General features: G+C 34.5%; 1 protein-coding gene across 4 annotated transcripts in view; it reads right to left on the bottom strand.

Moving 5' to 3' along the window:
- The window catches only part of LOC136034528 (dihydropyrimidinase-like), a 255,283-nt gene that overhangs the window by 98,750 nt on the left and 129,897 nt on the right, over positions 1-26,636 (bottom strand). For 3 of the 4 annotated variants that reach the window (XM_065715755.1, XM_065715756.1, XM_065715754.1), the window contains exons 3-4: positions 9,588-9,682; positions 797-870 (exon numbers count right to left, since the gene is read on the bottom strand). In XM_065715755.1, coding sequence (XP_065571827.1) covers positions 797-870; positions 9,588-9,682 — 169 coding nt within the window. Of the gene's footprint in view, positions 1-796; positions 871-9,587; positions 9,683-13,293; positions 13,426-26,636 lie in introns of those variants that run through there. The other variant, XM_065715757.1, reaches the window with a different exon arrangement.

Below are 26,636 nucleotides of genomic sequence, written 5' to 3' on the forward strand. Positions count from 1 at the left end.
ACAAATTATTTTCCTAAATTTCAGTTTGTCCATCTTCTAGATTTCTAAATTCAAAACTATCCATTTTTATATTCGACTGTTCTTGGAAAGTTCCTTTTAATATCCTATCCTGGAGTCTATCGACTTCAAAACGAACGGGAAGGTGAGTTAACGTTCCAAAATTTCAACTTCAAATTAATTCTGCCCGTTAAAAAAATGCAAATTTTATTTTTAAGATCAATAAAAGCAATTCTATACACCCTGGTATCTTGCATCGATCCTGTCATCCTTCGATATCCAATAACACAATTAATATGGTTCGTTGTCTTACTATCATGTGATTACCAGATTATTGCCAATTTTAGCAGTTTATTACCATTGCTATTTTCTTTTATAACACCAAATTTGCATAAGCTAGTATACTATATCCCTTGTTCTACCAATTTGGGCACTAAAGCCAAATAATAAAAATACTACACTTCTACCCGTGATCTTATCCATTTGTTCCTGCAATTGTCTGTAAGTCGCGTGCGTCACTACAGTCTTTGTCAGTCAGTTCTAAAACTGTATATACGACTATGACTGATCCCTAGCGCATATTTTTCACGGATACTATAAATTATTGAACAGCTTATGTATTTTTATCTTCCAATAGGAAACAAATCATACACAAAGCGTATTATGACTAGAAATAACCCCATTTTATCAAATCTACCTTTTCCAGGGGCCACTCATTTATTGAAAATCAAGAGAAAATTATCCCTTATAATCCCTCCTCAAGTGGCAATCCTGATCAAAAGGACTTGAGAATTCTTACCTGGAAAGACATAGCGTCCTCTGGCATCGATTACACGGGCACCACCAGGGATGATCAAATTATTTCCAACTTGCCTGGAAAACAAAGCGTTTTAAATCTTCTATTTCCTCTAACTAATGTCACATCCGGTTCGCAATAATCCAATTAGACAAAGAAAGTATTGGAGCAGTTTTGAGAGAAGACTAATTTGGCAGAAGCGAGACAGATGAGACGTTTTAGGAAAATTAATTCAGTGGAGTCAATTTAAAAAATTGTAGGAGGGGGGGGGACAAAATGTATTTTTCAAAATAAAGGGGAGTAGATTTCTCTTTTTCAATTTTCTTAATGAAAATACAAAACAAAGCATTTTTCAATGGAAATACTCACCCCCCAAAGTATCTTTAAAAATCTACAAGGAGGAGGCTACAACAAAATCTGGGGGAGCAAATACCCACTTGCCCCCAAAATTAACGCCATGGAAGGAAGTTCAGTAAAATTCAACTTTAGCTAGTTTTGGCTGTCTTGGAAAGGGGTTTAGTAAGGAAAATAAAACTTTTTAAACGCTCTCTATTAGGTAACACCCAAAGCCTATGACATAACGACCAAAAAATCATAATTTGGCGGGCCCCTGAAGGTTTTTTCAGTAACACACGCCTGCATCATTTAAGAAACATTCCCTTTGATGTAGAAGACACCTGCATCTCTCAAAAAATTAATAACACCTGCGAAAAAGTGTACGGACCGGGATTTGAAGGGATCGAGAAGTCATCGAACAGATTGAGGCATCACTTCTTATCGGATCATTCTGTAATTTATTTCATCGACATTTCTGAGCATTTAGCTCATAAATATAAATAAAACATAAATGCATTTACTACAAACTTACATAACCAATAAAGAACGGTGTGCGTGTAATTGAACCACAACCACCTGAACCCCTGTAACTGAACCGCCGTGTAAATGAACCACCATGCAGCTGAAACCCTTTATAACCGAACCCCCGTGCAACTGAACCCTCTTGTAAATGATTCACCGGGCAATGGACCACCATTTAACTAAACCCTCATGCAACTAAATCCCCGTGCGACTCAACCTAATTTAACTCAACCCCTGTGCAACTGAACCACCGTGTAACTGAACCACCATGTGATTGAGATCTCGTGTGAGTGAACCATGGTGCAACTGAGCCACTGAACTCAGTTCTCCATTATTCTAAAAATATGTTGCAATACCATTGAATAAAATAAAACAAGTTAGAATTTTTTCTTGTTCAAGCTTATTGGAATTGTTTGCTTCTTAAAGTCAGGATATAAACGCCTGTCTGATCATTCATAAAAAAAAAAACTTTGTTTTATTTTCGCAAAAAAGAAGATTCTATGTCACAGACCATTAACGCTGATTTATTCCTCTTTTGTTCAGATGAATCAAACCTTTCTGGACTTCAAGTAATGAACATATGTCTTGAAAATATGAAATTTGTGAATCTGAATTTGCAGGTGTAAAGGATATGGGAGGAAGACTGGTTGCACTTCCGCCTTTTTTCAACATTCCTCAACATGCCCTGAAAGTTTAAACTTCATACCCTTAGGTTTATGTCCTCAGCTGTCCTCGACACTCTACAGATATGTCGTCTTGTAAATGATGGATTTGTGCATTAAGTGATAAATTAATTCAATAACCCATTTGTAAGTTTTCAATTTCCGTGTGTTTCCTATTTACAGTCAGTGAACACTAAGGGTCTGCCCACTTTCGAAAATCGTGTACACTGGTTGGTGCACCTGACTGACTGCTGAAGGATGCTACCCGTAGTGTGAAAGAGTTTTATGCGATACGCAAGGAGGATATATCACAGTATATCCAAAGCTTATCTTTTTAAATCCTCCCAAGAAGTTCCAGATTACTTTAAATCCTTTCTTACTCTCTCTTCCCATTCCATTCCGGGACGATCTGCTTTTCGTTTTGCCATCGACACATGACCGAAAAGGACGATCTTTGGCAATCTGTCATCCTTCACCTGCAAAACATGTCCTGCCCATCTCAACCTTTTTCTAATTACAGCTTTAAAAATCGGGATAGAACCACATTTTTCATACAGGCACCAGGGTTGCCACTCCTAGCAATTTATCACTATTCCTAGTGATTTTTTATATTGTCTAAACAAAAAAAACACTAAATCCACACAAAAGTTTCTAAAACAACCAAAAAGATCACTAAAATGTAGTGATTTTTTACCGGGTGGCAACCATGACAGGCACTCAGTTTTGGTAATCCACCAGGCGAAATTTTACATTTACAAGAGACAGAAAAACTGAAAAAAGTAATTTTTAGGTTCTTTGATTGTTACCGTCGGTTACAAAAAAGGTTTTTTAAGCATGCTGCATAAGGCGAAAAAAAAAAAATCGTCTGATATCAAAAAGTCATAGTTTTCAGCTATTGTTGTGAGCCAGGAAAGTATTTGGGAGAGAAAAGGTATTTGAAAAAAAAAATATAGATTTCTTGGGAACTAAACAAGATATGAAAAAATAGATGGAACAAATCAATGAAACTTGCTTTATTTGAACGGGTGAAACTTGAATTTGAGTTTACAAAAAAAATTATATAAAAATGTAACAATGTTACAACACCTTTTCAATTATCACATCCTTCCTCCTGACAGCGAGTCATATTCGTCTATAACAGCAACAGATCTAAGGAACTTTTAGAATGTTATCTAAAAGGTTGTCTTGACAATCCCTTATAAACATGGAAAATAATTTTATCGTCACAGGTTTTGAAGGTTCCCATGGAGCTTTAATCGGGATGCCATATAGACAACTGCCCTCTCAGTCTAAACGAATACCTCCTCTCCTACCTATAAAGTCGGTTGAATTCATTTTTAGCGGGAAAGCCATATCCAAGGGTACAAGTGGACAATTTTCTTGGAAGAAGGGAACACCAACAAATACCTTCCAGGGATTGGGAGCAATTTTGAAAAAAGGCGTTTGTGTTGCACAGATGCATCTTTTTTGATGTTGCAGTATTTTGTACAACTAGTATATTTTAGGCCCCCTGCGGGGAATGTGGGTCTGACGGCTGTTCCGGCAGCCTTTGCCAAAGCTAACTTTAAAACAGTCTGAAATGATTAAAAGCAGGCTAGCTCAGATGTTCGTGAACGATAGCTTTAATATTATCATCTTAAGTCACAATTTATACAGCTGGAAAACGCTTTTTTGAATTTCTAGGGTACTGGATTTAATTTTTTTTTTCGCAACGTAGCCGTCTTGTTATACAGAATGTTTCGAATTGATAGGACTAATGACGTATTTGCCAGGAAATACCTGGCAAACAGGTCATGCAGAACAGTCACATAAAAATACCACATATAGGCTATAAAATGGAGTAGAAGCATTTTTAAATTTTGTTGTGTTCACTGAGGGGACACTCTCTGCCCCCCGATGTGCATTTAGAAGTACCCCTTATTCTGCCACGCGTGGTATACTTCTGCTATGCCATCCCTCCTTGCGTATCGCATAAAACTCTTCACACTACGCATGGCACCCTTCAGCAGCCAGTCAGGCGCACCAATGGGTGTACATGATCTTCGAAAGTGGGCAGACCCTTAGTGTTCACTGACTGTAAATAGGAAACACACGGAAATTGAATACTTACAAATGGGTTATTTGTTTAGTTTATCACTTAATGCATAAATTCATGATACAAAATGGTGATTTTAAGTGTAACATAACAGGTTGGCAATTAACGCAGGAATAAATACAATACATTTTTTTTATTGTTTCATCAAATATTCAAGCTACCAGATGGATGCCTTGATAACCTGTTCTCACGATCGTATAACAAGACATTTAACCATTTAGGGAAGTCTTAATAGAGTTTTGTGTAAAAATTTACAATTTCTCTCTGTTTTTTTTTGCATAGTACTCACAGTGTTTGAGCAATAATTTGTTTAAAATGTTTTATTTGTCAAAACTTAGGTTCAAACAAAAACATTTTTAAAGTTATCCACCAATAATGTAGGCGATACAAAAATTCTGCTTAAATTTTTTAATTCAGAGCAAAACGTTGTAAAAGACTAAGATACTTCCAATTTTTCGACTTTTCACTATTTTATTTTGTTGTTCATTTTCCAAATTTAAGACAAACAGAATTTTTAGGAAGACCTTTTAAAACAAATCCTCGTATGCTAAGTTCGAAATCTAGTCATAGTTCTTCCGGCACCTATTGTTTTTTTTTTTTTTTTTTTTTTTTTTTTTTTTTTTTTTTTTTTTTTTTTTTTTTTTTTTTTTTTTTTTTTTTTTTTTTTTTTTTATCAATTCAATTTACAAAACTGCATCAGAAACATTCTGTTAAAATGGTAAAATGCGGCTCATCCTCTATCTCCTACTCGAGGAGGCATCTACTTTCAGAAATCCAAACCTCCAAAACAGCCAGATTTCGGCAAAAAACAAATAATAAAACTTCGCAAAACTATAACAACGACTTTTAATTGAATGTCCCGATTCACAATAAACATTTCTAATGAAATCCCCTGTTTTGGTTCTTACATCATTTTTTTCTATTACAATACAATTGGCTCCGACTATCTCTGATTTTTATTTTACTATGTTTGAGGTGGAACCGTGACTACGATAGAATTAACACAAGCACTTGAAAAAATAATCATCTTATAAAAATCATATTTAGAAATAAGTTTAGAAAAAAACATAATTCGATACTGAAAAATATGTTTGTTGAAGCAATCACAATATAGTAAAGAAATCCGTTAAAACTTGAAACAACCCGATATTGACCAAGACACGAGGGGTGTGTCATCCCCTCGCTTTACGCACGGGGGCTGAAAGAAAGTAGGCTAAAATATATTTTTCCAACATGTCTCATCTGGCAATGATTCGAGAACAAATTTTCTCATTTAAGAATAGGTCTATTTGTTTTATTATACGGGCTTTCAGAAAAACAAAAAATGGCAAAATTTTTTTAAGATAATAGGGCCAATAAACCTTTTTCAATTTCCGACTTTTTTGTCATTCAATTAAAACTTTCAGTAAAGCGCAAGGTAACCTTTATCTCCTTGAGCAGATGTTGAAGGTACATATCTTGCATTTGGGGTATTTTTTTTTTCTTTTGTTTTAAGGATTCTCTCTGCTTTCATTCAAAAAATATTTTTATTTTTTTTATTCTATTTTATATTCTATTTTTAATGCTTAATTTCTGTCCGTGTTTGATCTGTTTATAAAAAGCAAATTACAATAAATATGGAATATATTACGATTTAGCGACATTTATCTGTTTTTGGGCCAAACACAAAAAGCAGGAACGAATTAAAGGGATACAATCCAGTATTATTGTATATATTCATTTTATGAATGCATACTATACTAGGAGTCCAACTCTTGGCTAGAAAAAGCCCGCTTGGCTAGTTTTTCGTTCCTTCTTCCGTTTGACTAACTCGATATGAGTTGTCGAGTAATTTTAAGATATAAATAGGGTGTCTATAATCAATTTCTTTCCAGCACTTTTCCTCAGTAAGTCCGAAATGTAAAAAAAAAAAAAAAAAAAAAAAAAAAAAAAAAAAAAAAAAAACAGGTTTCCTTTTAACTGTTAAAAAATATCAGTTTAGCCCAAAACCCAAATCAGTTTTCCTTTTGACTGTTAAAAAATATCAGTTTAGCCCAAAACCCAAATTCCAAAGGATATAGCCACCAATTCGTGTTTTCCTCTTTCAATCAAGTCTCGAATTCTACTACCGCTAGCTATAGATGCAGATAGGGTCGACACTTAGGGGGTGAATAAAATTATTCTTTCCTGAGATAAGGGGAAGAGGCATACAAATGTAAAAAAAAGTCTTTCATGTTACAATTTTACGCAGGAGAGGTTTCGAGAAATTTTTAAGGGGACCTCCCCCTATTCCTCTAGCTGAAGTTGTTCCCTCAGCAGTTGCTTAATTTTCATTAGTGACTAAGCTGGTTTTAAAAATTTTAATAGTTAGTTGTGAATGAGTATGACTTGCAATTTCTGCAACATGGGCCTTTTTTAGATGTGTCAAAACTTGATTTGCTTTACAGAACATGTTATGAGAAATGGAACATTGCAAGAATTCGTAAAGTTCATCTTAACGGTAGGTTGTCAAATAGAAAATGTGAATGGCTAATTTCGTAAACATGTCGTATTGCTATTGCTTCTCTAGGAATTTAGGCCAATTCAAAGGCCGGAACAAATAGAAAGAGATTCAGATCAAACTTCACAAGTAAATAAACAGATGTAATTCAAGTACACGACAATGAAGTGGGAAATTCAAATCAGTACACATTTGCAATTCAAGAATAAAACTCGTCACGTACGTGGGTATTTATTTATGGTTGGGGGGTAAACGTTTGTAAAACTTTCTGGATAATGTAAAAAATTGTTGGAATAATCTAAAGACTCCGGGGAGGGCGTCATCTCCTCCCAGCCCTCCCTGCTCATTTGTCTCTTTACACGCGTTTTATAGTAGAGTAAAAAATTAAGAAATGTAATTTTCTTAAAAGGTTTTTTAATTTTATTGGAGAGGGGTTGTTTATACAAGAAAGGTTTAATTTATGGAGCTTAGAATGTACAAAATGACTTGATATCGAAAGTTCTTTTTTACAAACTATTTTTTTTTAATGAGATTAAAAGGTAGAGCCAATTTTCAAAAAAACCAAGCTTTCAAAAATCTTGAAAATAAAATAAGGCTGAAACAAGGATCGAACTAATCGACTGTACTTGCCAAGTTCTAGGGGATTGTTTATCCATTTAAGTTTGGGAAAAGGTCGCAATACGCTGCCGTAGCTTGACTCGTCAAAGAACTACCTTTTTCTGGCCAGTTTTTATTCGTTTCTTTTAAGACGAGAAAATATTTTTAAGGAATCTTCTTTTGAAGGAAAAAGAGGACACACATACTTGCACGGAGAAGGGGATAGCAGAGAAATATTAACTAGGACGAAAATTTTTTTTTGACAAAACGCTGTAGACACGGACAGAGGAATTTGTTGAAGGCTTTGAATACAATCAAAATTTTAGCCTTCTTTGGGCCCTCAAACACCCTTCACACTTTCATCCCTGATTAAAAGTAATCCAAGAACCATTCACTTAAGTAGGGGCCCCAATTCTCTTGACATTCAAAATTATTTTTTTAACCTTTGTATTTATGTAATATACAATGTAAAGAAAAAATGGGCACGCTTGCAAAGAGAGAGATAGAGTTTACCCATTTCAAAGTTCTCTGGCGTAACTTTAGCCTACTATAATACTACCAAGGGAGCGTTGACTTTCAAGAATCACTTGCACCAGGTGGCGTGTGTCAAGAGTGGTAGAGTTGTGCCAAGCATTGAGAGAACTGTGCAATGCGTTGATGATTAGTGGCACACGTGGCGCCTCAAGAGGAGAAGGAAGGAGGCGCCATACCAGGAGAAGGAAAATTGGCGACCTCTCGAATAATACTTTTCAGATATGTGGTCCGACATTGACACTTTCTTTAATTTGCCGCAGTTACTATTGTTAATTCGGTACTTGTCTGTTATATTCTGTACTTGTCTGTTATAGCGACCACACTCAAGAAGTGAAGTTAGGTTATCATAATGAAATATACCAAAATACGATGAAATTAAATACTTTAATAACAAAATTATGGAAACTACAGAAGAGAATTATGGAAAGCAGGCCGTCCAGAACGCCTTATATTAAATGCCTAACCTAGCCAATTCTATATATTAAATATTTAATTAAAATATACTTGCATTGTAGTTTATCTCACCGGGACTAAGCTAATTATCTCTTAATGCAGACAGAGAAACGGGTTTTACTCACAACAAGAATTTAAGTGTGGTCGCTAGAATTAGCTTATAATGCAGACGAAGAAACCGGTTTTACTCACAACAAGAATTTGGGTGTGGTCGCTATAACAGACAAGTAACTTAGACTGTGTTATTCGCATTTCAAACAGTATCCTCATACTTCAAGACGCATTGTAGTTTATCTCACTGAAACTAAGCTAATTAGCTTATAATGCAGACGAAGAAACCGGTTTTACTCACAACAAGAATTTGGGTGTGGTCGCTAGAACAGACAAGTAACTTTGACTGTTATTCGCATTTCAAACAGTACCCTCATACTTCAAGATGCATTGTAGTTTATCTCACTGAAACTAAGCTAATTAGCTTATAATGCAGACGAAGAAACCGGTTTTACTCACAACAAGAATTTGGGTGTGGTCGCTATAACAGACAAGTAACTTTGACTATGTTATTCGCATTTCAAACAGTATCCTCATACTTAAAGATGCATTCTAGTTTATCTCGCTGAAACTAAGCTAATTAGCTTATAATTCAGACGAAGAAACCGGTTTTACTCACAACAAGAATTTGGGTGTGGTCGCTATAACAGACAAGTAACTTTGACTATGTTATTCGCATTTCAAACAGTATCCTCATACTTCAAGATGCATTGTAGTTTATCTCACTGAAACTAAGCTAATTAGCTTATAATTCAGACGAAGAAACCGGTTTTACTCACAACAAGAATTTGGGTGTGGTCGCTATAACAGACAAGTAACTTTGACTATGTTATTCGCATTTCAAACAGTATCCTCATACTTCAAGATGTATTGTAGTTTATCTCACTGAGACTAAGCTAATTATCTCCTAATGCAGACAAAAAAACCGGTTTTACTCACAACAAGAATTTGAGTGTGGTCACTATAATAAACATGTTACTTTGATTATGTTATTCGAATTGCAAACAGTATCCTCATACTTCAAAAGACTTAAAGAAAACATAGAATTTAAGAAGCTAAACTTACCTGATAATTCCATCTTCTACGTAGATGTCAACGTCTTCGACACTGTCAGAATTGACAACCTTACCATTCTTTATTATAAGCCGATTCTGTGCACTCTAGAAAATTGCTTTTGTTAATACTTAACCTAAAGTGATTAGCAGTAATGCTTGCCAATAGGCTATAGCATGCATATATAATAATAAGTAATACTGCACTTTTGAATGGTGTACAAATTTTGTAATTTTTTTCTATTTTATTTTTAATCGTTTTTGTTAATACTCCATTTAAACTACACACAAGTACCTACCAATAGGCTTACCATGCACATATTAATAGCCTAATTAACAAACTGTATTTTTGAATGGCACACAAATTTCGTATTTTTTTACGTTTACTGTAATTTTTTTATTGTTTTCGTTAACACTCCAGCAAAACTGATTAGTGCTTTCCAATAGGCTATAGCATGCATATATTAATAAGTAATACTGTATTTTTGAATGGCATACAAATTTTGTAATTTTTTTTAAATATCATTTTTTATAAAAAAAATTTTAAGGTGGAAGAGAAGCGTTTGCAACTGTGCTGGCCTTATGCGACTTATTACTGCGATGAATCGTCAAATTGCAGCAATAGTAGCATAAAAATAAGTAAAGAATAGGCTAAAATAAACCAAGCAATCTTTCCACTATAAATATAGGAATATTTGAAAAATAAAACAATGGGATATGTTTATTAGTGATGGTGAGAAAATAACGGTCGCCATGGGAAAATAACAGTTAATGCGGGCAGCTCCCCCCTCCAGCCATCGCCTAAAAGTCATAGAAAAGTCATCAAACCTAAAAGTCATAGAATCTCAAAGAAAATCACACCATCGCATTCGGCGTATCAGAGAATCCTACTGCAAAAATTTCAAGCTCTTATCTACAAAATTGTAGAATTTCGTATTTTTTGCCAGAAGACAAATCACAGGTGCGTGTTTATTTGTTTGTTTTATTTTCCCAGGGGTCCTCGTGTCGACCAAGTGGTCCAAGAATGTCGCAAGAGGACTCATTCTAACGGAGATGGAAATTTCTAGTGCCCTTTTTAAGTGACCAAAAAATTGGAGGGCACCTAGGCCCCCTCCCACGCTCTTTTTTCTCCAAAGTCAATGGATCAAAATTTTGAGATAGCCATTTTGTTCAAAATAGTCGAAAACCATAATAATTATGTCTTGAGGATGACTTACTCCCCACAGTTCCCGGGGGTTGGGCTGCAAGTTACAAACTTTGACCAGTGTTTACATACAGTAATGGTTATTGGGAAGTGTACAGACGTTTTCAGGGGGATTTTTTTGGTTTGGGGGGGGGGGAGAGAAGGGGGCTATGTGGGAGGATCTCTCCGTGGAGGAAAATGTCATGGGGGAAGAGAAATTCAATGAAAAGGGGGTAGGATTTTCTAGCATTACTATAAAGAAAATGAAAAAATAAACATGAAAAAGTTTTTTCAATTGAAAGTAAGGAGTAGCATCAAAACTTAAAACGAACAGAGATTATTACGCATATGAGGGGTTCTTCTCCTCCTAAATACCTCGGTCTTTATGCCAAAGAATTTTTTAGTAATTCCAACTATTTATTCTATGGCCTTCTGGTTCAGGGGCCATTTTTAAAAAATTGGGACAAAACTAAGGCTTTAGTGTAAAGAGCGAGGTATTAACGAAGGGACAAACCCCCTCATATAAATAATAAAAAAAGAATATAGAAGTTTGTTACGTAAGTTAATTCTTACGTTACGTATAGTTTTTACTCATAAAAACGTTCGTTAAAAATTAAAAGTTCTAGTTGCCTTTTTAAGTAACCGAAAAATTTAAGGGCAACTAAGCCTCCTTCCCCACCCCCTATTTCTCAAAATCGTCTGATCAAAACTAAGAGAAAGCCATTTAGCCAAAAAAAAGAATTAATATGTAAATTTCATTTTAATAATTTAATTGCTTGGAGCCAAAATCAAACATGCATTAATTCAAAAACGTTCAAAAATTAAATAAAAAAAACTAGTTTCTTTAACTGAAAGTATGGAGCGACATTAAAACTTAAAACGAACAGAAATTACTCCGTGTATGAAAGGGGCTGTTCCCTTCTTAACGCCCCGCTCTTTACGCTAAAGTTTTTTACTGTTTAATAAAGCAAAATTGAGAGAAAGAGTCAAACGTTAGTGTAAAGAGCGAGGCGTTGAGAAGGTAACAGCCCCTTTCATACACGGAGTAATTTCTGTTCGTTTTAAGTTTTAATGTTGCTCCTTACTTTTAGTTAAAAAAAATTAGTTTTTTTTTAATTTAATAATACACAAGTACCCTCATCGGTCATGTAATAAACACTCGGGAAGCAAAGTTAATGCTAGTGAAATCAAACAAAATATGATGAAAACATAATAGTTTAGAAACAAACTTGGTCTATATATTTGCACATTAGGGGGGGGGGGGTAAAGCATAGCATATATCAAATACATAACTAACCAAACCAAAATACCAACTAAATACTTAAACAAAATATAGCTACAATTTATTTTTCTAACCAGGCCAAAGCTAATAAACAAGTTATTTGACTTTTTATAGTGACTCGAAATTTTATAGTGTTTATTATATAATCGATAAGTACCCTTTTTTGACATATAGGTTAAACGGCAGTTTTTAACCGGCCTTGTAGAATTTTTTTTATTCAACTTAATCTTTAAAAACCAATGTTTGTGAATTATACAACTTTTACAAAATGGATGAATAATGAAATAGCAAGTTTGAAATAAATGTTATAACAAATTTTTATATCCAAAAAATATAGAATGAGATTATTATTTTCAAGGGCCCTAAAAGGGCTTAAAACTAAATTTGCGAGAAAAGCGATTATTATATTCAGAAAGGGGGAAAAAATAGCATCTAGTGGTATTTTCACTTTGTCTGTAGGTCAAAAATGTGAACTGCTCAATATTTACCAAGTACCGTTCTAAGGTTAGGTTACCTAGGTTAGCCTAGGTTCTGGTTAATGTTCTAGCCTGGTTAGGTTAAAAATTATTTATAATAAGTTAATTTAGGTTAGGTTAAAAAGGGCTTAAAATTGAATTTACGGTAGAAGCGATTATTGTATTCGCAAAGAGCATAAAAAAAGGCATCAAGTAGTATGTTCACTTTATTGGTAAGTCAGTTATACGAACTGCTATAAATTTACCCCGTTCTAAACTGAAACCTTTTGTAATTCTTTGTTAACCTCGAAATATGTAATAAGAACATACAAAAGAGTTGACTGCTTTCTGCACAAGGGGGAACAAATTTGATAACAAAAAATAGACGCTACCTTTTGGATGGCATCGAGTGATATGTTCATTTCATTTGTAGGTCAATTATATGAATTGCTCCATATTTAGCCTACCCACAATTCAGGGTACATATTTGATCATTGAATGGGGAGTATTGTAAATTTACGGTGAAAATGAATATCACGTTTAGATTAAGGATGAAATTCTGATTCTAAGAGTATGTCTATTTATTAGCTATCTCCATAACTAGTGAATGAGGAATTCCCTTCGGCTCTGTCTACCTGAGGACAATCAAGACATCATTCCCTGTGTTTGTATTCCCAAATTTGGGGTAATATTTCCACCAACACCCCGAAAAGAAAGGCAGTAGCCTAATCCTATTTACATGGGGCTAAACAGGATAGCAAAATAACGATAAGTCCCCCAGTAAATTGTTACCACAAACCTGCAAATGAACAGGAAGTTTCTTTAACGGTGTCACGGATGAAGGTCGGCCGGACATTTCTTTTTAATTTAATAAAATCCAAGTTTAAAATCTGACAAACAATGCGATGTTCACTCTTCCAAGTCTTTTTTCAAACTGGTCGATTGCGCGATTTCACTCATTTGAAAAAGCGCTTCCAGGGAACTCTTAGCGCAAGGCATTCGCAACACTGTAGCCTAGATCATTACAATTATGTATTTTTTTCTTAGACGGGTCTATCATTGACCGCCTTCTTATTTCTTTAGGCCTACAATTACTTAATACAGATTGTAAGATTATTCTTAAACAGCTTATATTATGCTATTATTTTCTTACACAAATAATATGTATAGGATTATAGCAAAGAGACTGGTTAAATAGAAGGTAACCGCACAAGCGGGCGCTTCAACTAACAGTCCCACGCTACGAATTTTTACCTGTATGACTTACTGCTCACGCAAAACTGACAATCTACGCCATTTGTTTTTTTTTCGGTAAATTGCGAATTATGTTCAGGTCTTGAAAAATATAGGATTTTCAGTCCTACTCATCAGAATTTTTGCTCGTTTTGAGAGTGGCTCGGTTATTTACTGTAATTTCTGTTCATTTGGATTTCTTTCGTTTATTGATGGTGATTTGTGGTAATTTTACGCTTGGAAGATTATTTAAATTTATTTCTGTTCATTTTTGGCTTAATGTAGCGCTTTACTTTTTTTTAAAAAAACTCAACTATCCCATGCAAGGACAGGACCTTCGTTAAAGCTTTTCTACCAGCTGAATCAAACACTTGTTCACAATCTGTAAATCTGAGTACTAAAGGGGTTTGATGACTCAAGCGATTAATCTAGGATTGAAAATTTGGTCGACATATCCTCTCCCCTTCCTACAACTACACTGTTCTTCTCTTAGAGTGTTATCTTCATCATCTTTAAGTCTAAAAAGTGTCGCCATACTAAGTAGAGCCTGTTTCTCTGACCAATCCTGACGAAATATCACAAAATATGATGAAATTATAATACTTTAGAAACTTTATAATACCTAGAAACAAATTTGGGCTATATATATTTGCAAATTAGGGGGGGGAGGAGGGTAAAGTATAGTGGGTTTGTTAGATATAATTATTCTGCATATTATGAATTAAGAATTGTTTTCTAACTTTATACTGTCGAAATACTTTACACACACATCACTCCTAATGTTCATATATACAATCCAAATCATATATTTCCCATCTTTTCTGTAACTTGTCTTTGTCTTGTCTCACGCTAAGCTGAAAGAAAATAACGAAGAAACCAGCTCCACAGTGCGTCCATAGATGAAGAACTTGACGTAGGCGCTATAGTAGAACAATACCAGTATATTGCTTCCTAGAGAAAGCAAGCTGATTCCTATATAATTACCACACTCACTCTTATCACCTTTCTTATAGACGGGGTTCATTAGAGTTTTTCTAAAATTACCAGGTAACATCCATGGTAATACTGTTAAAGCATACCTACACAGCATACCTGCACAGGAGGGAAGGAGGGATTCGATCCCCGAGATTGGCTTAATGGGAAATAAGATAAGAATGTTCAAGAAGTTTTTCACTAAAAACTTCACTGAAAAGAAAAAATACATTAGCCAAATAATTTTTCACAAGCTTGATGCGAGGAGGCACCCACTTTCCACCACCCGGTTTGCATCTCGGAACGGCACGTGTGTCACACATTTCTACCAGGTTAGGCACAGTTTCTACCACGCTTGGCACACTTTCCCTTAGCACATTTTTGCACGCTTCGCACGCATCAACTCATATACGTATTTTCTGAAAGTGAGCGACCCCTCGGCCTGGTGGTAATCTCATGTTTCATATTTGCATTTTTTTTCTAGGTTCTAGCAAAAAAGGATTTAAAAATGATTGTTTACTATTCCTACACTTATTAATTTCGTTAAGTGGATTTATAAATTATAAATACAATGCCACAGGAGCCCTGCCTTGCTTGACTGGATACACTACTCTTAAATGAATTTAGCAAGTGGAATCCTGAAGAGGAGAGATGCTCCTCTACAATAGCTAAACGATTTTTGAAACATTTGCAAGAAAAATTCATGGAATAAGAATCATTCTTTTATTGAGTGAAAACAAGATGTCCCTGGTCTGTCTCCCTCCCAAAAACATGTGTCTTTTTTTTCGCTTTGTCACCCTCTATCCTGACATTGAAATATGAAAAACTGATATCGCGTTTCAGAATTTTCCGTAAAAGTTTTGTAAAAAAATTTCTTTATTATTTGTCTTATCCCAATATATTCTAGATTTCCTTTGATTTCGGTGCCATTACTTCAGAACAAAAGAGAATTACCGTAGAGGTCTGGTGACGCTACTGACTTCATGATAGATAACTGAATTCACATTTTTGTTGTAAAATAAACACGAATGGAAGTTTTTTTGACAAAAATTTCATCATTACTGCATTACTTAACATTGAGTATAATCACCATGCCTTGTTCTGATTTTTTGCCATTCTCTCTCTCTCTCTCTCTCTCTCTCACTCTCTCTCTCTCTCTCTCTCTCTCTCTCTCTCTCTCTCTCTCTCTCTCTCTCTCTCTCTCTCTCTCTCTCTCTCTCTCTCTCTCTCTATCTCTCTCTCTCTCTCTCTCTCTCTCTCTCTCTCTCTCTCTCCCGGGGAAATATTTTTGTGTGATATTAAGGTGATATTATCCCATGGCAAAGAGCAAAAAAACGAAATTGCTTTTTTTTAGCATCTTTCATATTATAGCCCCTCATGATAATTTTGAAAAGAAAATAATAACTAAAAATCTGATACAAACATCATTTATTCAATTTATCAATGTAAAACCAAATAATAGCAATACATAACGGTAATAATAGTAATATCTATCTATATATATAAAAATAAGCTGACTGTCTGTGTGTCTGTCTGTGGATCAGGTGACGTCATGTTTCTGTGTCCACTGACGTCATGAAATTAGTTGTCGTCATTTCTGCTATGACGGTGACGTCATTAAAGATATTTAATCATGAAGTTAGTTGTCGTCATTTTTGCTATGACGGTGACGTTATTAAAGATATTTAAGACATATATGTTCACGTAGAAATCTATTAATGTTTAAGTTTAAAATGACTGATGAACTTACAATGGCAAAAGCCGATGAAGATGCTCAAAGAGTCTATGCCAAAAAACTTGCTGCTGATAGAGAAAGTCAGAAAAGAAAGCGTGCCGAGGAATCAAAAGAACAGCAAGGAAACAGGCTTGAGGCTGATAGAGAAAGAAAGAACAGAAAGCGTGCCGAGGAATCAAAAGAACAGCAAGGAAACAGGCTTGAGGCTGATAGAGAAAGAAAGAACAGAAAGCGTGCCGAGGAACTACCAGAGCAACGCGAAAGCAGACTTGCTGCTAAAAGAGAAAGTGAAAAAAGAAGGCGTGTCGAGGAATCACAAGAACAGCAAGAAATCAGGCTTGCTGCTGATAGAGAAAGTAAGAAAAGAAAGCGTGCCGAGGAATCACAAGAACAGCAAGAAATCAGGCTTGCTGCTGATAGAGAAAGTAAGAAAAGAAAGCGTGCCGAGGAATCAGAGCAACCTGACAGTTATCGCCTGGCATTCAGGTACAGCCCAGTCGATGATTATAGCTTGAGTAGATGTGTTCAAATCGGGACAATGTCTAAAATTTGTCCCTATTGCAAGGCCTTGAAATTCAATGGTGAAACAATGGGAATGTGTTGCGCCTCAGGAAAAGTTAAACTTCCTCTATTGGCTGCACCACCAGAGCCATTGAAGACTTTCCTTACTGGAACTACGTCAGAATCTAAGCGTTTTTTGTCAAAAATCAGAAAATACAACTCATGTTTCCAAATGACATTGTACTTCATCAGTGATAGAAATTCTGAATTGAATGCACGTTGCGAAATTTCTCCCAACGTTGAAAGGACAATCATTTCCCAATTGCAACATCTTTTCCACGAAAATAATAATTTAGTGCGTCTGTTCAAAACAGCCATCGATTTGATGCCTACTGATACGCATAAAATTGTTATTTCCGCTGACAAAACGCCTCCTGGCCAACATGTGCGTAGATACAATGCTCCAACTATCGACGAAGTGGCAACCGTTATGGTCGGTGATCAGTTTTTACCTCGAGATATTATTCTTCATAAGCGAAACGCTCAGTTGTTAAGAATTGCTGAAACTCATCGATGCTACGATGCCCTACAATATCCTATCATTTTTTGGGATGGAGCCGACGGCTATCACTTTAATATTAAATTGATGAATCCAGCCACTAACAAAGGAATGAATAAGAAATGCAGTGCAATGCATTATTATTCCTATTGACTAATGATTCGGCAGGATGAAGAAAATTATATTTTAAAATGCCGTGAATTGTTTCACCAATTCGTCGTTGATATGTATGCTAAAATTGATTCAGAACGTTTTCTATATATCCGCCTGAATCAGACCAAGCTCCGCTCTGAACAATACATTCATTTGCGAGATGCAGTTATAAATGACGGTAATACCACAAACGTTGGAAGATTAACAATTTTACCTTCGTCATATGCTGGCAGTCCCCGTCATATGCATGAATATGCTCAAGATGCTATTGCGTATGTTCGTCTCTATGGTCGTCCAGATTTATTTGTTACATTTACATGTAATCAATCTTGGGACGACATACTGCAGCTTTTACTTCAAGGACAATCGGCGGTTCATAGGCATGACATTACGGCCCGTGTCTTCCGGCAAAAGTTGAAATCACTGATAAACTACATAGTAAAACTTGAAGTATTTGGGTCAGTGCGATGCTGGATGTACTCAGTGGAATGGCAAAAATGTTCGTCTCTATGGTCGTCCAGATTTATTCATTACATTTATATGTAATCAATCTTGGGACGAGATACTGCAGCTTTTACTTCAAGGACAATCGGCGGTTCATAGGCATGACATTACGGCCCGTGTCTTCCGGCAAAAGTTGAAATTACTGATAAAATACATAGTAAAACTTGAAGTGTTTGGGTCAGTGCGATGCTGGATGTACTCAGTGGAGTGGCAAAAACGAGGTTTGCCACACGCACATATACTAATCTGGCTACATAAAAAAATTACTTCGAACGAAATTGATGATGTGATTTCCGCTGAAATACCTGATAAAATGTCGATAAGGGGTTACATGATATTATTGTAAAAAATATGATACATGGACCTTGCGGTGCACTGAACGAAAATTCACCATGCATGGCCAAAGGAAGGTGCAAAAAGCAATATCCTCGACTTTTAGTATCAAACAGAAATTGCCTCTGAATTTGCATTCTACAGAAACTCCCACGTGCAATATTTCCAAATCATCTGGGATGGGTAAAGTATTGCAGCAATGCAAACTTATTATTTGGGATGAGTGCACAATGGCACACAAAAAATCGCTCGAGGCTCTGGATCAATACTTGAAAGATTTGAGAGGGAAGTCGAAACCCTTTGGCAGCACATTAATATTGCTTGCGGGAGATTTCAGGCAAACATTACCTATAATACCTAGATCAACTACTGCAGACGAAATGAATGCTTGCCTGAAAAATTCTAATTTATGGGCACACGTAAAAATATTAAAATTAACTACAAATATGCGTGTCCGATTGCAAAACGATGACTCTGGTCAAACATTTTCAGATCAATTGCTGGCAATTGGAAACGGAAAGCTCCCAGTAGACTCAATTTCAGGACGTATACAACTACCTGCTGATTTCTGTAATTTAATGACGTCCAAAAATGAATTGATTGAAAAAGTATTTCCGAATATTCTAAAAAATTATAAAAATAATAAATGGCTAAGTGAAAGAGCGATTCTCGCACCCAAAAATATAGACGTCCACGAAATCAACAATATTGTTTTGACCAAGATTCGAGACCAGGCAGTCCTTTACAAGTCGGTCGACACAGTTTTGGAACCAAATGAAGCGGTTAATTATCCATCTGAATTTTTAAATTCCATAGATCTTTCAGGATTTCCACCACACGTGCTACAACTAAAAATAGGCGTACCAATAATACTTTTAAGAAATATCAACCCACCAAAGCTTTGCAATGGCACGCGACTTGCCGTAAAAAAAATAATGGAAATCCTAATAGAGGCCACAATCTTGACAGGGCCTTTTGAGGGTGAGGCTGTTCTTATTCCTCGCATTCCCTTTTCAATTTAAAAGATTGCAATTCCCAATTCGATTAGCATTTGCAATCACCATTAACAAAGCTCAAGGTCAATCATTAGAAAAATGTGGTATAGATCTTAATACTGATTGTTTTTCCCATGGACAATTGTACGTTGCATGTTCGAGGGTCGGTAAACCTGACAATCTATTTATATGCAGCGACAATTGGACAGCGAAGAATGTTGTATATTCGCAAGTTTTACGCAGTTAATTTGTATTGTATCTATCTATCTATATAAAAACGAGTTGTGTGTATGCATGTTTGTTTGTTTGTAAAAAGAGCGTTTGCATATGACGTCATTATTAATACATACGGCTTTGTATATGCACAGACAATGGGAAAGCCAAGAATGTTGTATATTCGCAATTTTTACGTAGTTTGAAACACATATATAAATCTATCTATATTCACAGGTGGGACACAGGGACACAACTACAATGGCGCGTAACTAATATGGCACGTAACGACTTACGCGCGCGGGGGGGCTTTGGGGGGCGCGAAGCGCCCCACCAACAAGGTGTTGGGATGGCGCGAAGCGCCACCCCAACAGCTAGTAAGCAATATCTATATAAATAAAAATAAGTTGTCTGTGGATCTGTGGATCTGTGGATCAGGTGACGTCATGTTTGTTCGTATATGACGTCTGGATTATTTCACACTAATACAAAAGAAGAAAAAAACTAAAAAAGGTAAAAACTACAAAAAAAACTAAAAAGAAAAAAAACTAAAAAAGCTAAAAAACTAAAAAAAACTAAAAAAAGGTAAAAATCTAATAACTAAAAAAAAACTGAAAAAAATAAAAAAAGGCAAAAACTACAAAAAAAATAAAAACTAATAAAAAAACTAAAAAAGCTAAAAAACTAAAAAAACTAAAAAAAACTAAAAAAAGGTAAAAAACTAAAAAAAACTAAAAACTAAAAAAGAAAAAAACTAAAAAAAAGGAAAAAACTGAAAAATAAAAGAGAAAAAGAAAACTAAAAAAATATGAATAAATATATATAAAAATAAGTTGTTTGTGGGTTATGTCTGTCTGTCTGTCTGTCGAGTGACGTCGTGTTTGTCCGCATATGACGTCTGAATTATTTCACACTAATACAAAAGAAGAAAAAAACTAAAAAAGGTAAAAACTACAAAAAAAACTAAAAAGAAAAAAAACTAAAAAAGCTAAAAAACTAAAAAAAACTAAAAAAAGGTAAAAAACTAAAAACTAAAAAAAACTGAAAAAACTAAAAAAAAGGCAAAAACTAAAAAAAAACTAAAAACTAATAAAAAAACTAAAAAAAGCTAAAAAACTAAAAAAACTAAAAAAACTAAAAAAAGGTAAAAAACAAAAAAAAACTAAAAACTAAAAAAGAAAAAACTAAAAAAAAGGAAAAAACTGAAAAATAAGAGAAAAAGAAAACTAAAAAAATATTAATAAATATAAAAAATATAAATATAAATATAATATAAATTAGCAATCAACAAAGCACCGAGACACAAATGACGACCGGGACACAGGGAGTATAAATGACGACCAGGACATAAGTAAAAAAAAAAAACTAAAAAAACTAAAAAAATGGTAAAAACTACAAAAAACTAAAAACTAATAAAAAAACTAAAAAATCTAAAAATCTAAATAAACTAAAAAAGAAAAAAAAGAAAAAAGGAAAAAAATAAAGGAGAAAAACAAAACTAAAAAACGAATGTATATACAGACCGGGACACCGGGATACAAATGACGACCGGGACACAGGGAATATAAATGACGACCGGGACACAGGGACACAACTACAATGGGGACGCCGGGGGGCACAGGGGGATATAAATGACGACCGGGACACCGGGACACAAGGAATATAAATGACGCCCGGGACACTCAAAGAGAAATCACAGACTGGAACACCGGGACACAAATGACGACCGGGACACAGGGAATATAAATGACAACCGGGACACAGGGACATAACTACAAAGGGAACGCCGGGGTGCACAGGGGAATATATAAATGACGATGGCGACTCAGGGAATGGTCGATTAGCAATCACCATCAACAAAGCTCAAGGGCAATCATTAGAATCATGAGGTATAGATCTGAATACGGATTGTTTTCCCATGGACCATTATATGTTGTATGTTCAAGAGTCGGCAAACCTGACAATCTATTTATATGCACAGACAATGGGACAGCAAAGAATGTTGTATATTCGCAAGTTTTACGTAGTTAAAAACATATATATATATATATACTAGCTGTTGGGGTGGCGCTTCGCGCCACCCCAACACCTAGTTGGTGGGGGCGCTTCGCGCCCCCCCCCAAGCCCCCCCGCGCGCGTAAGTCGTTACGCGCCATATTAGTTACGCGCCATTGTAGTTGTGTCCCTATGTCCCACCTGTGAATATAGATAGATATATATATATATATATATCTATATATATATATATATATATATATATATATATATATATATATATATATATATATATATATATATATATATATGTTTTTAACTAGGGGTTAGTTAAAAACAAGTTATGTTTTTAACTTGTTTTTAACTGCTTATTGATGGTGATTTGTGGTAGTTTTACGCTTTATAGATTATTTGACGCTAAAGATCATTTTCAAAATTGTTGCTGGTGTTCCAGTAATTACACTGTACTTTAGGATTGTTTTTCCTTTTTTTAGTTACACAAAAAAAGGAAAAATTACAACAAAAGTTTTTCTACTGTGAATCAGGGTGTTCGGGGTAAATATTTTCGGCGGGGGTGGAGTACACTGAATGTCATTTTATTTCTGAAGTTTATCTCGCAATTAAAAGTTTGGTCACCTAGTAATGCCTATTAAGAAAGATTGTTTTTTGGATAAAAAAGATACAATTTGAAAATTGTATTTAATTTATATCTGCGTTTTTTTTTCAATAACCCTATTTCTGATCTGCTTGCAGATGTAGAGGGTGTATTCATATCCAATCTACTTTCAAAGGCTAGAAAGAAAATCTAATTTGGAACTGATCGATTATAGAGAGTAAAAAACCTTAAATATGAAGAAAAAAATTGACCTGAGCAAATAAGAAGTTGTGAAATAAGAAGCATAGAACATATTTGCAAATTTTGATTCACTAGGTTCGCTTATCCTCTTAATCATAACGCTCTGAGATCTATATCTGATACAGTGAGAAATCAGAAGTTTCAAAGGCGGTATATTTGCATAAATGCTAATTTGGCACGTATTGGGAGGTGTAATGGACCGCTATTTTCGCTTTGTTTTTTTTTTTTTTTAGTTAGCTTTCTTCTGATTTATTCGATTGAATATTAAATCTATGCGCTATATCGTTAAAAATCACGGGATTTAGAAAAAAATGTACAAATTCCTTAAAAACTCCAGAAGAATTGTATAGATCCCTAAAAACCCCAAAATCCCTAAATAAAAAAGTTTGCCCCTAAGAGACCTCAAAAATCCTTAAAATAGGGGGAAAATCCCTATAATGACAACACTTGTTGGGGGGTAGTTGGGGGGGGGGCTTGCTGCCCTCCATCACGTTTGACTCTTAAAAGGGAACTGGAACTTCCGATTTTCAACCAAATGAGCCTCCTTTAAAGTTAATACAACCATCCCTTGCATAGAAACCTTAGATTCCCCTTAAAACCCTTGCTCCCGAGGCTTTGGTTTTTTTTAAACCCTCAAGAGCCTTGTTATATAATATTTAGACATTTTGAATAAAATGGCCATTTTAAATTTTATATTAAATGCATTTCGGAATAATGCGACATGTGTGTGAGGGGGTGGCAGCTGCCCTCCGTTCACTTTGACTCTTAAAATGGGCACTAGAGCTTTTGATTACCAATGAGGACCCTCCGAACTTTATATGACCATGCTTTCTATAAAAATCATATATTCTTTCAGAGCATAACTTACAACCCTTGCCCTAGGGGCTAGAGGGTTACTATTAGATGCATTTTGGAACAATACGACGTGTGTATGTGGGGGGGGGGCGTTAGCTGTCATCCTATCAATTTGAATCTTAAAAAGGGCACTAGAGCTTAAGATTACCAATGAGTCCCCTCCTTTCTGACCACACTTTCTACAAAAACTTGTATTTTCCTAGGGCATAGCTTACAACCCTTGCCCTGAGGGCTTGGGGGATTTGTCATGCTCAAATACATAGTTTCTGGAACTTTCATCTACGTTGAACAAAATGGCTATCTCAATCATGATTAGAAGTGTTTTAGGAAATGATAGACATGGTGGGGGGGAGGCATTTGTCCTCCGATCACTTTCGACTGATAACAAAGGCACTAGTCCTCCTAATTTCCAACTGAATGAGCCCTTTTTGAAGTTTCTAAAACGTTTTTTAATTTGTTGGCCGCGGTACGTTCTCAATCACTGCAACCATAATAATACCCCTTTCCATCCACCCAAAATTCTGTTGTGACTCTATTTTTAAGGACTTATTCAACAGACCAACTGTTCATCGAAAACTGAATATTCAAATTTTGTCAAAATTTCTAAGTAAAATCCTTCAATTTGATTCTAAGGCAGAAAAACTAAAAAAGCAGAACGCTACTGATCAATTTACAATTATGATTTGGCGTTTTGTGCAAAATATATTTGAAAAACTGTTTCAACTACACTGATTTGTAGCATTTTTTACATTGATTTCTTTATATTTCTTTATATTACTAATTTATATTAATTATATTTTATTATTTTTATATTCATATTATATTTTACTTTTTATTATAAGACTTTTATTTTTTATATACAGATTTTTATTTTTATTACATTTTATTTATATTGCATTTTATATTTTATATATTGTATATAATTACGTCTATTATATTTATATTAATTTATATTAATACTTTATATATTAATACATTCTTTATATTTATACTGATAACTACCGCTGTTCTGACAACGTGAAGCGCAACAAAACATAAATAGGAGGATGGAAATCTTTAAGTGGCCTACAGAAAGTAAAATACTTATTCATGAGGCTCTCGATCGTATTTTACCGACCATGAAATGAAAAATTCTCTAAAAAACTCAAGCCAGCATAGTTTCAGTAATGTTCTAGTTTCCAGAATTCTAAAAAATACAGGAAAATATGACGAGTCTGTTCAAAACAGTTTTTCAGATATATGTTGCCTAAACTCCGAAGGAGTAATTTTCGTTCGTTTTAATTTTCAACTTCGCCCTTTATTATTGCCAGAAAATTGTTATTTTTACAAACTAATTATTCTCTAGTTTAATAGTCTATTGGAATAAATTTTAGCCATGGAGTTCTGGTTATCAGAGGCAACACTACAGTTTCATTGTATTATTGATGGATATTTCAATTAAATAATATTATATTCATCGCAATATTTTATTTTATCAAGAACCTCCTAACTTGAAAGGCCACCTAAAAGATGGAACGTATTTAACATGCAGAACACAGTTCATTGAATTCACCGAAATTAGGATTGGGGAAACATACATTTCTCATAAGCTAAGGGGTTGATTTTTTTCACTTTTCTTCATGAAAATACCGAAAAAACGTATTTTTCAAAGTCTAGATGGGGTAAAAATCTTGGCTGGGGGATCGGGGAGTATTAATTTTCTATCTTCCGAAATACACTAAAAAACAAACTTAAAATCACGGAGCTTAAGCATTTATGTTGAAAAAATACGTAATTTTAACCATAAAGATCAATTAATGTGACTAAATTAATTGCCCAAGAGAGAATTCATCTGGAAGTTTTTAACCGATGCTTAAAAGTTTTGATCGGGTTTTGAGGGTATGTTTAGAAAAAGGGCGCAGGAAGGTGCCACTTGTTTGTAAATTTTATTTTGCCTTGTAAGAGAACGATCATCTTAAAATCAAATAAGCCCTCTAGAACAGGACTTCCTAAAGTTTTTTCATTCACGACAGCATTCATGATTGGGAGTTTCTTATTGACCCCATAAAAATATAAAAGAAGGACAAATAAATGTTTTTTGATGACTTAGTTATAAGTTAAAAATATGCATATACATATGGAAATACGAAGCTTTAGGATTCGTTTAAAAGCATACAAAAATCTAAAAAAAAAAGTTCCGCAAAAAGTTGAAAATTATCTTTATTATACTTACAAAAATTATGAGTTCTAATTTTCATCAAATTAGCATATTTTGCAATAACATAAACAGAAGAAATTTCTCGTCGTCTTAGTTCGATCAAATATATTCGCATGCAGTCTGTGAGTGTTTCAGATTAAATTAAAATGAAAGGGAAAACTTTAGTGAGATGAGTCTGCTTGTTTTTTATTGCATAACAAATTAAATCTTGGTGAAATGTTTGACACTGCTGGACGTAAGACCCCTTCAACATTTTCTAGCGATGAACGATGAACGAAAGGAGAGAAATATAAAAAAAAGATAAATAAATGTTTTTTGATGATTTATTTATTAGATAGAAATATACATATACATATTAAGACATATAGTTTTATAATTTGTTTAGAAACATACAAAAATATAAAATTATAAAAAAATGTTTGCATTGAATATAGTTACAATCATTATATGTCCTACTTTTCATCAAAATTGTATTTTTTGCAATAAAAAGATTAGCCAGATTTCAATAAAATTAGCCAAGATTAAGCCGGCGAGTATATTCAAGAATTTTCTGGCCAGTGTCCATCAAAACAAGACAGTCTGGTGGGAAAGAAGCTAATTTCCCACTGAAATGAGCGTCAATACTATAAAATCCCGTATTTAGATATTTAAGTTTAGAATCTCTCACGACCCCAGGATCTCTCGCGGCCCATAGTTTAAGAAGGCCTGCTCTAGAACCATCCTAAAATCCCTCTCAAACTTCTTAAACAAGCTTTTCCATATGAATGAGCTACAAAATGATTTTTATCAATTCAATTAGTAGCAACAATTAAAGTAGGGGGCCTGAATTGTTTGCTCTTACCCCCTAGATTTTGAAAATACTTGGTGTGTTTTTATTGAAAAATACTTTTTTGTATTTTCATTGAAGAAAAAAACGATAATTTCACCCCTCTAGAAATGGCCAATTATATTTTATTACCCTCCCCCCTCTAAATTTTTATGAATTGATGCCACTCAAGTCAACGCTAATGGGTTGAATATTGACTAGTTCTTTTACTTTCA

This window comes from Artemia franciscana, chromosome 13 (genome assembly GCF_032884065.1).
Source record: "Artemia franciscana chromosome 13, ASM3288406v1, whole genome shotgun sequence".
NCBI lineage: Eukaryota > Metazoa > Arthropoda > Branchiopoda > Anostraca > Artemiidae > Artemia > Artemia franciscana.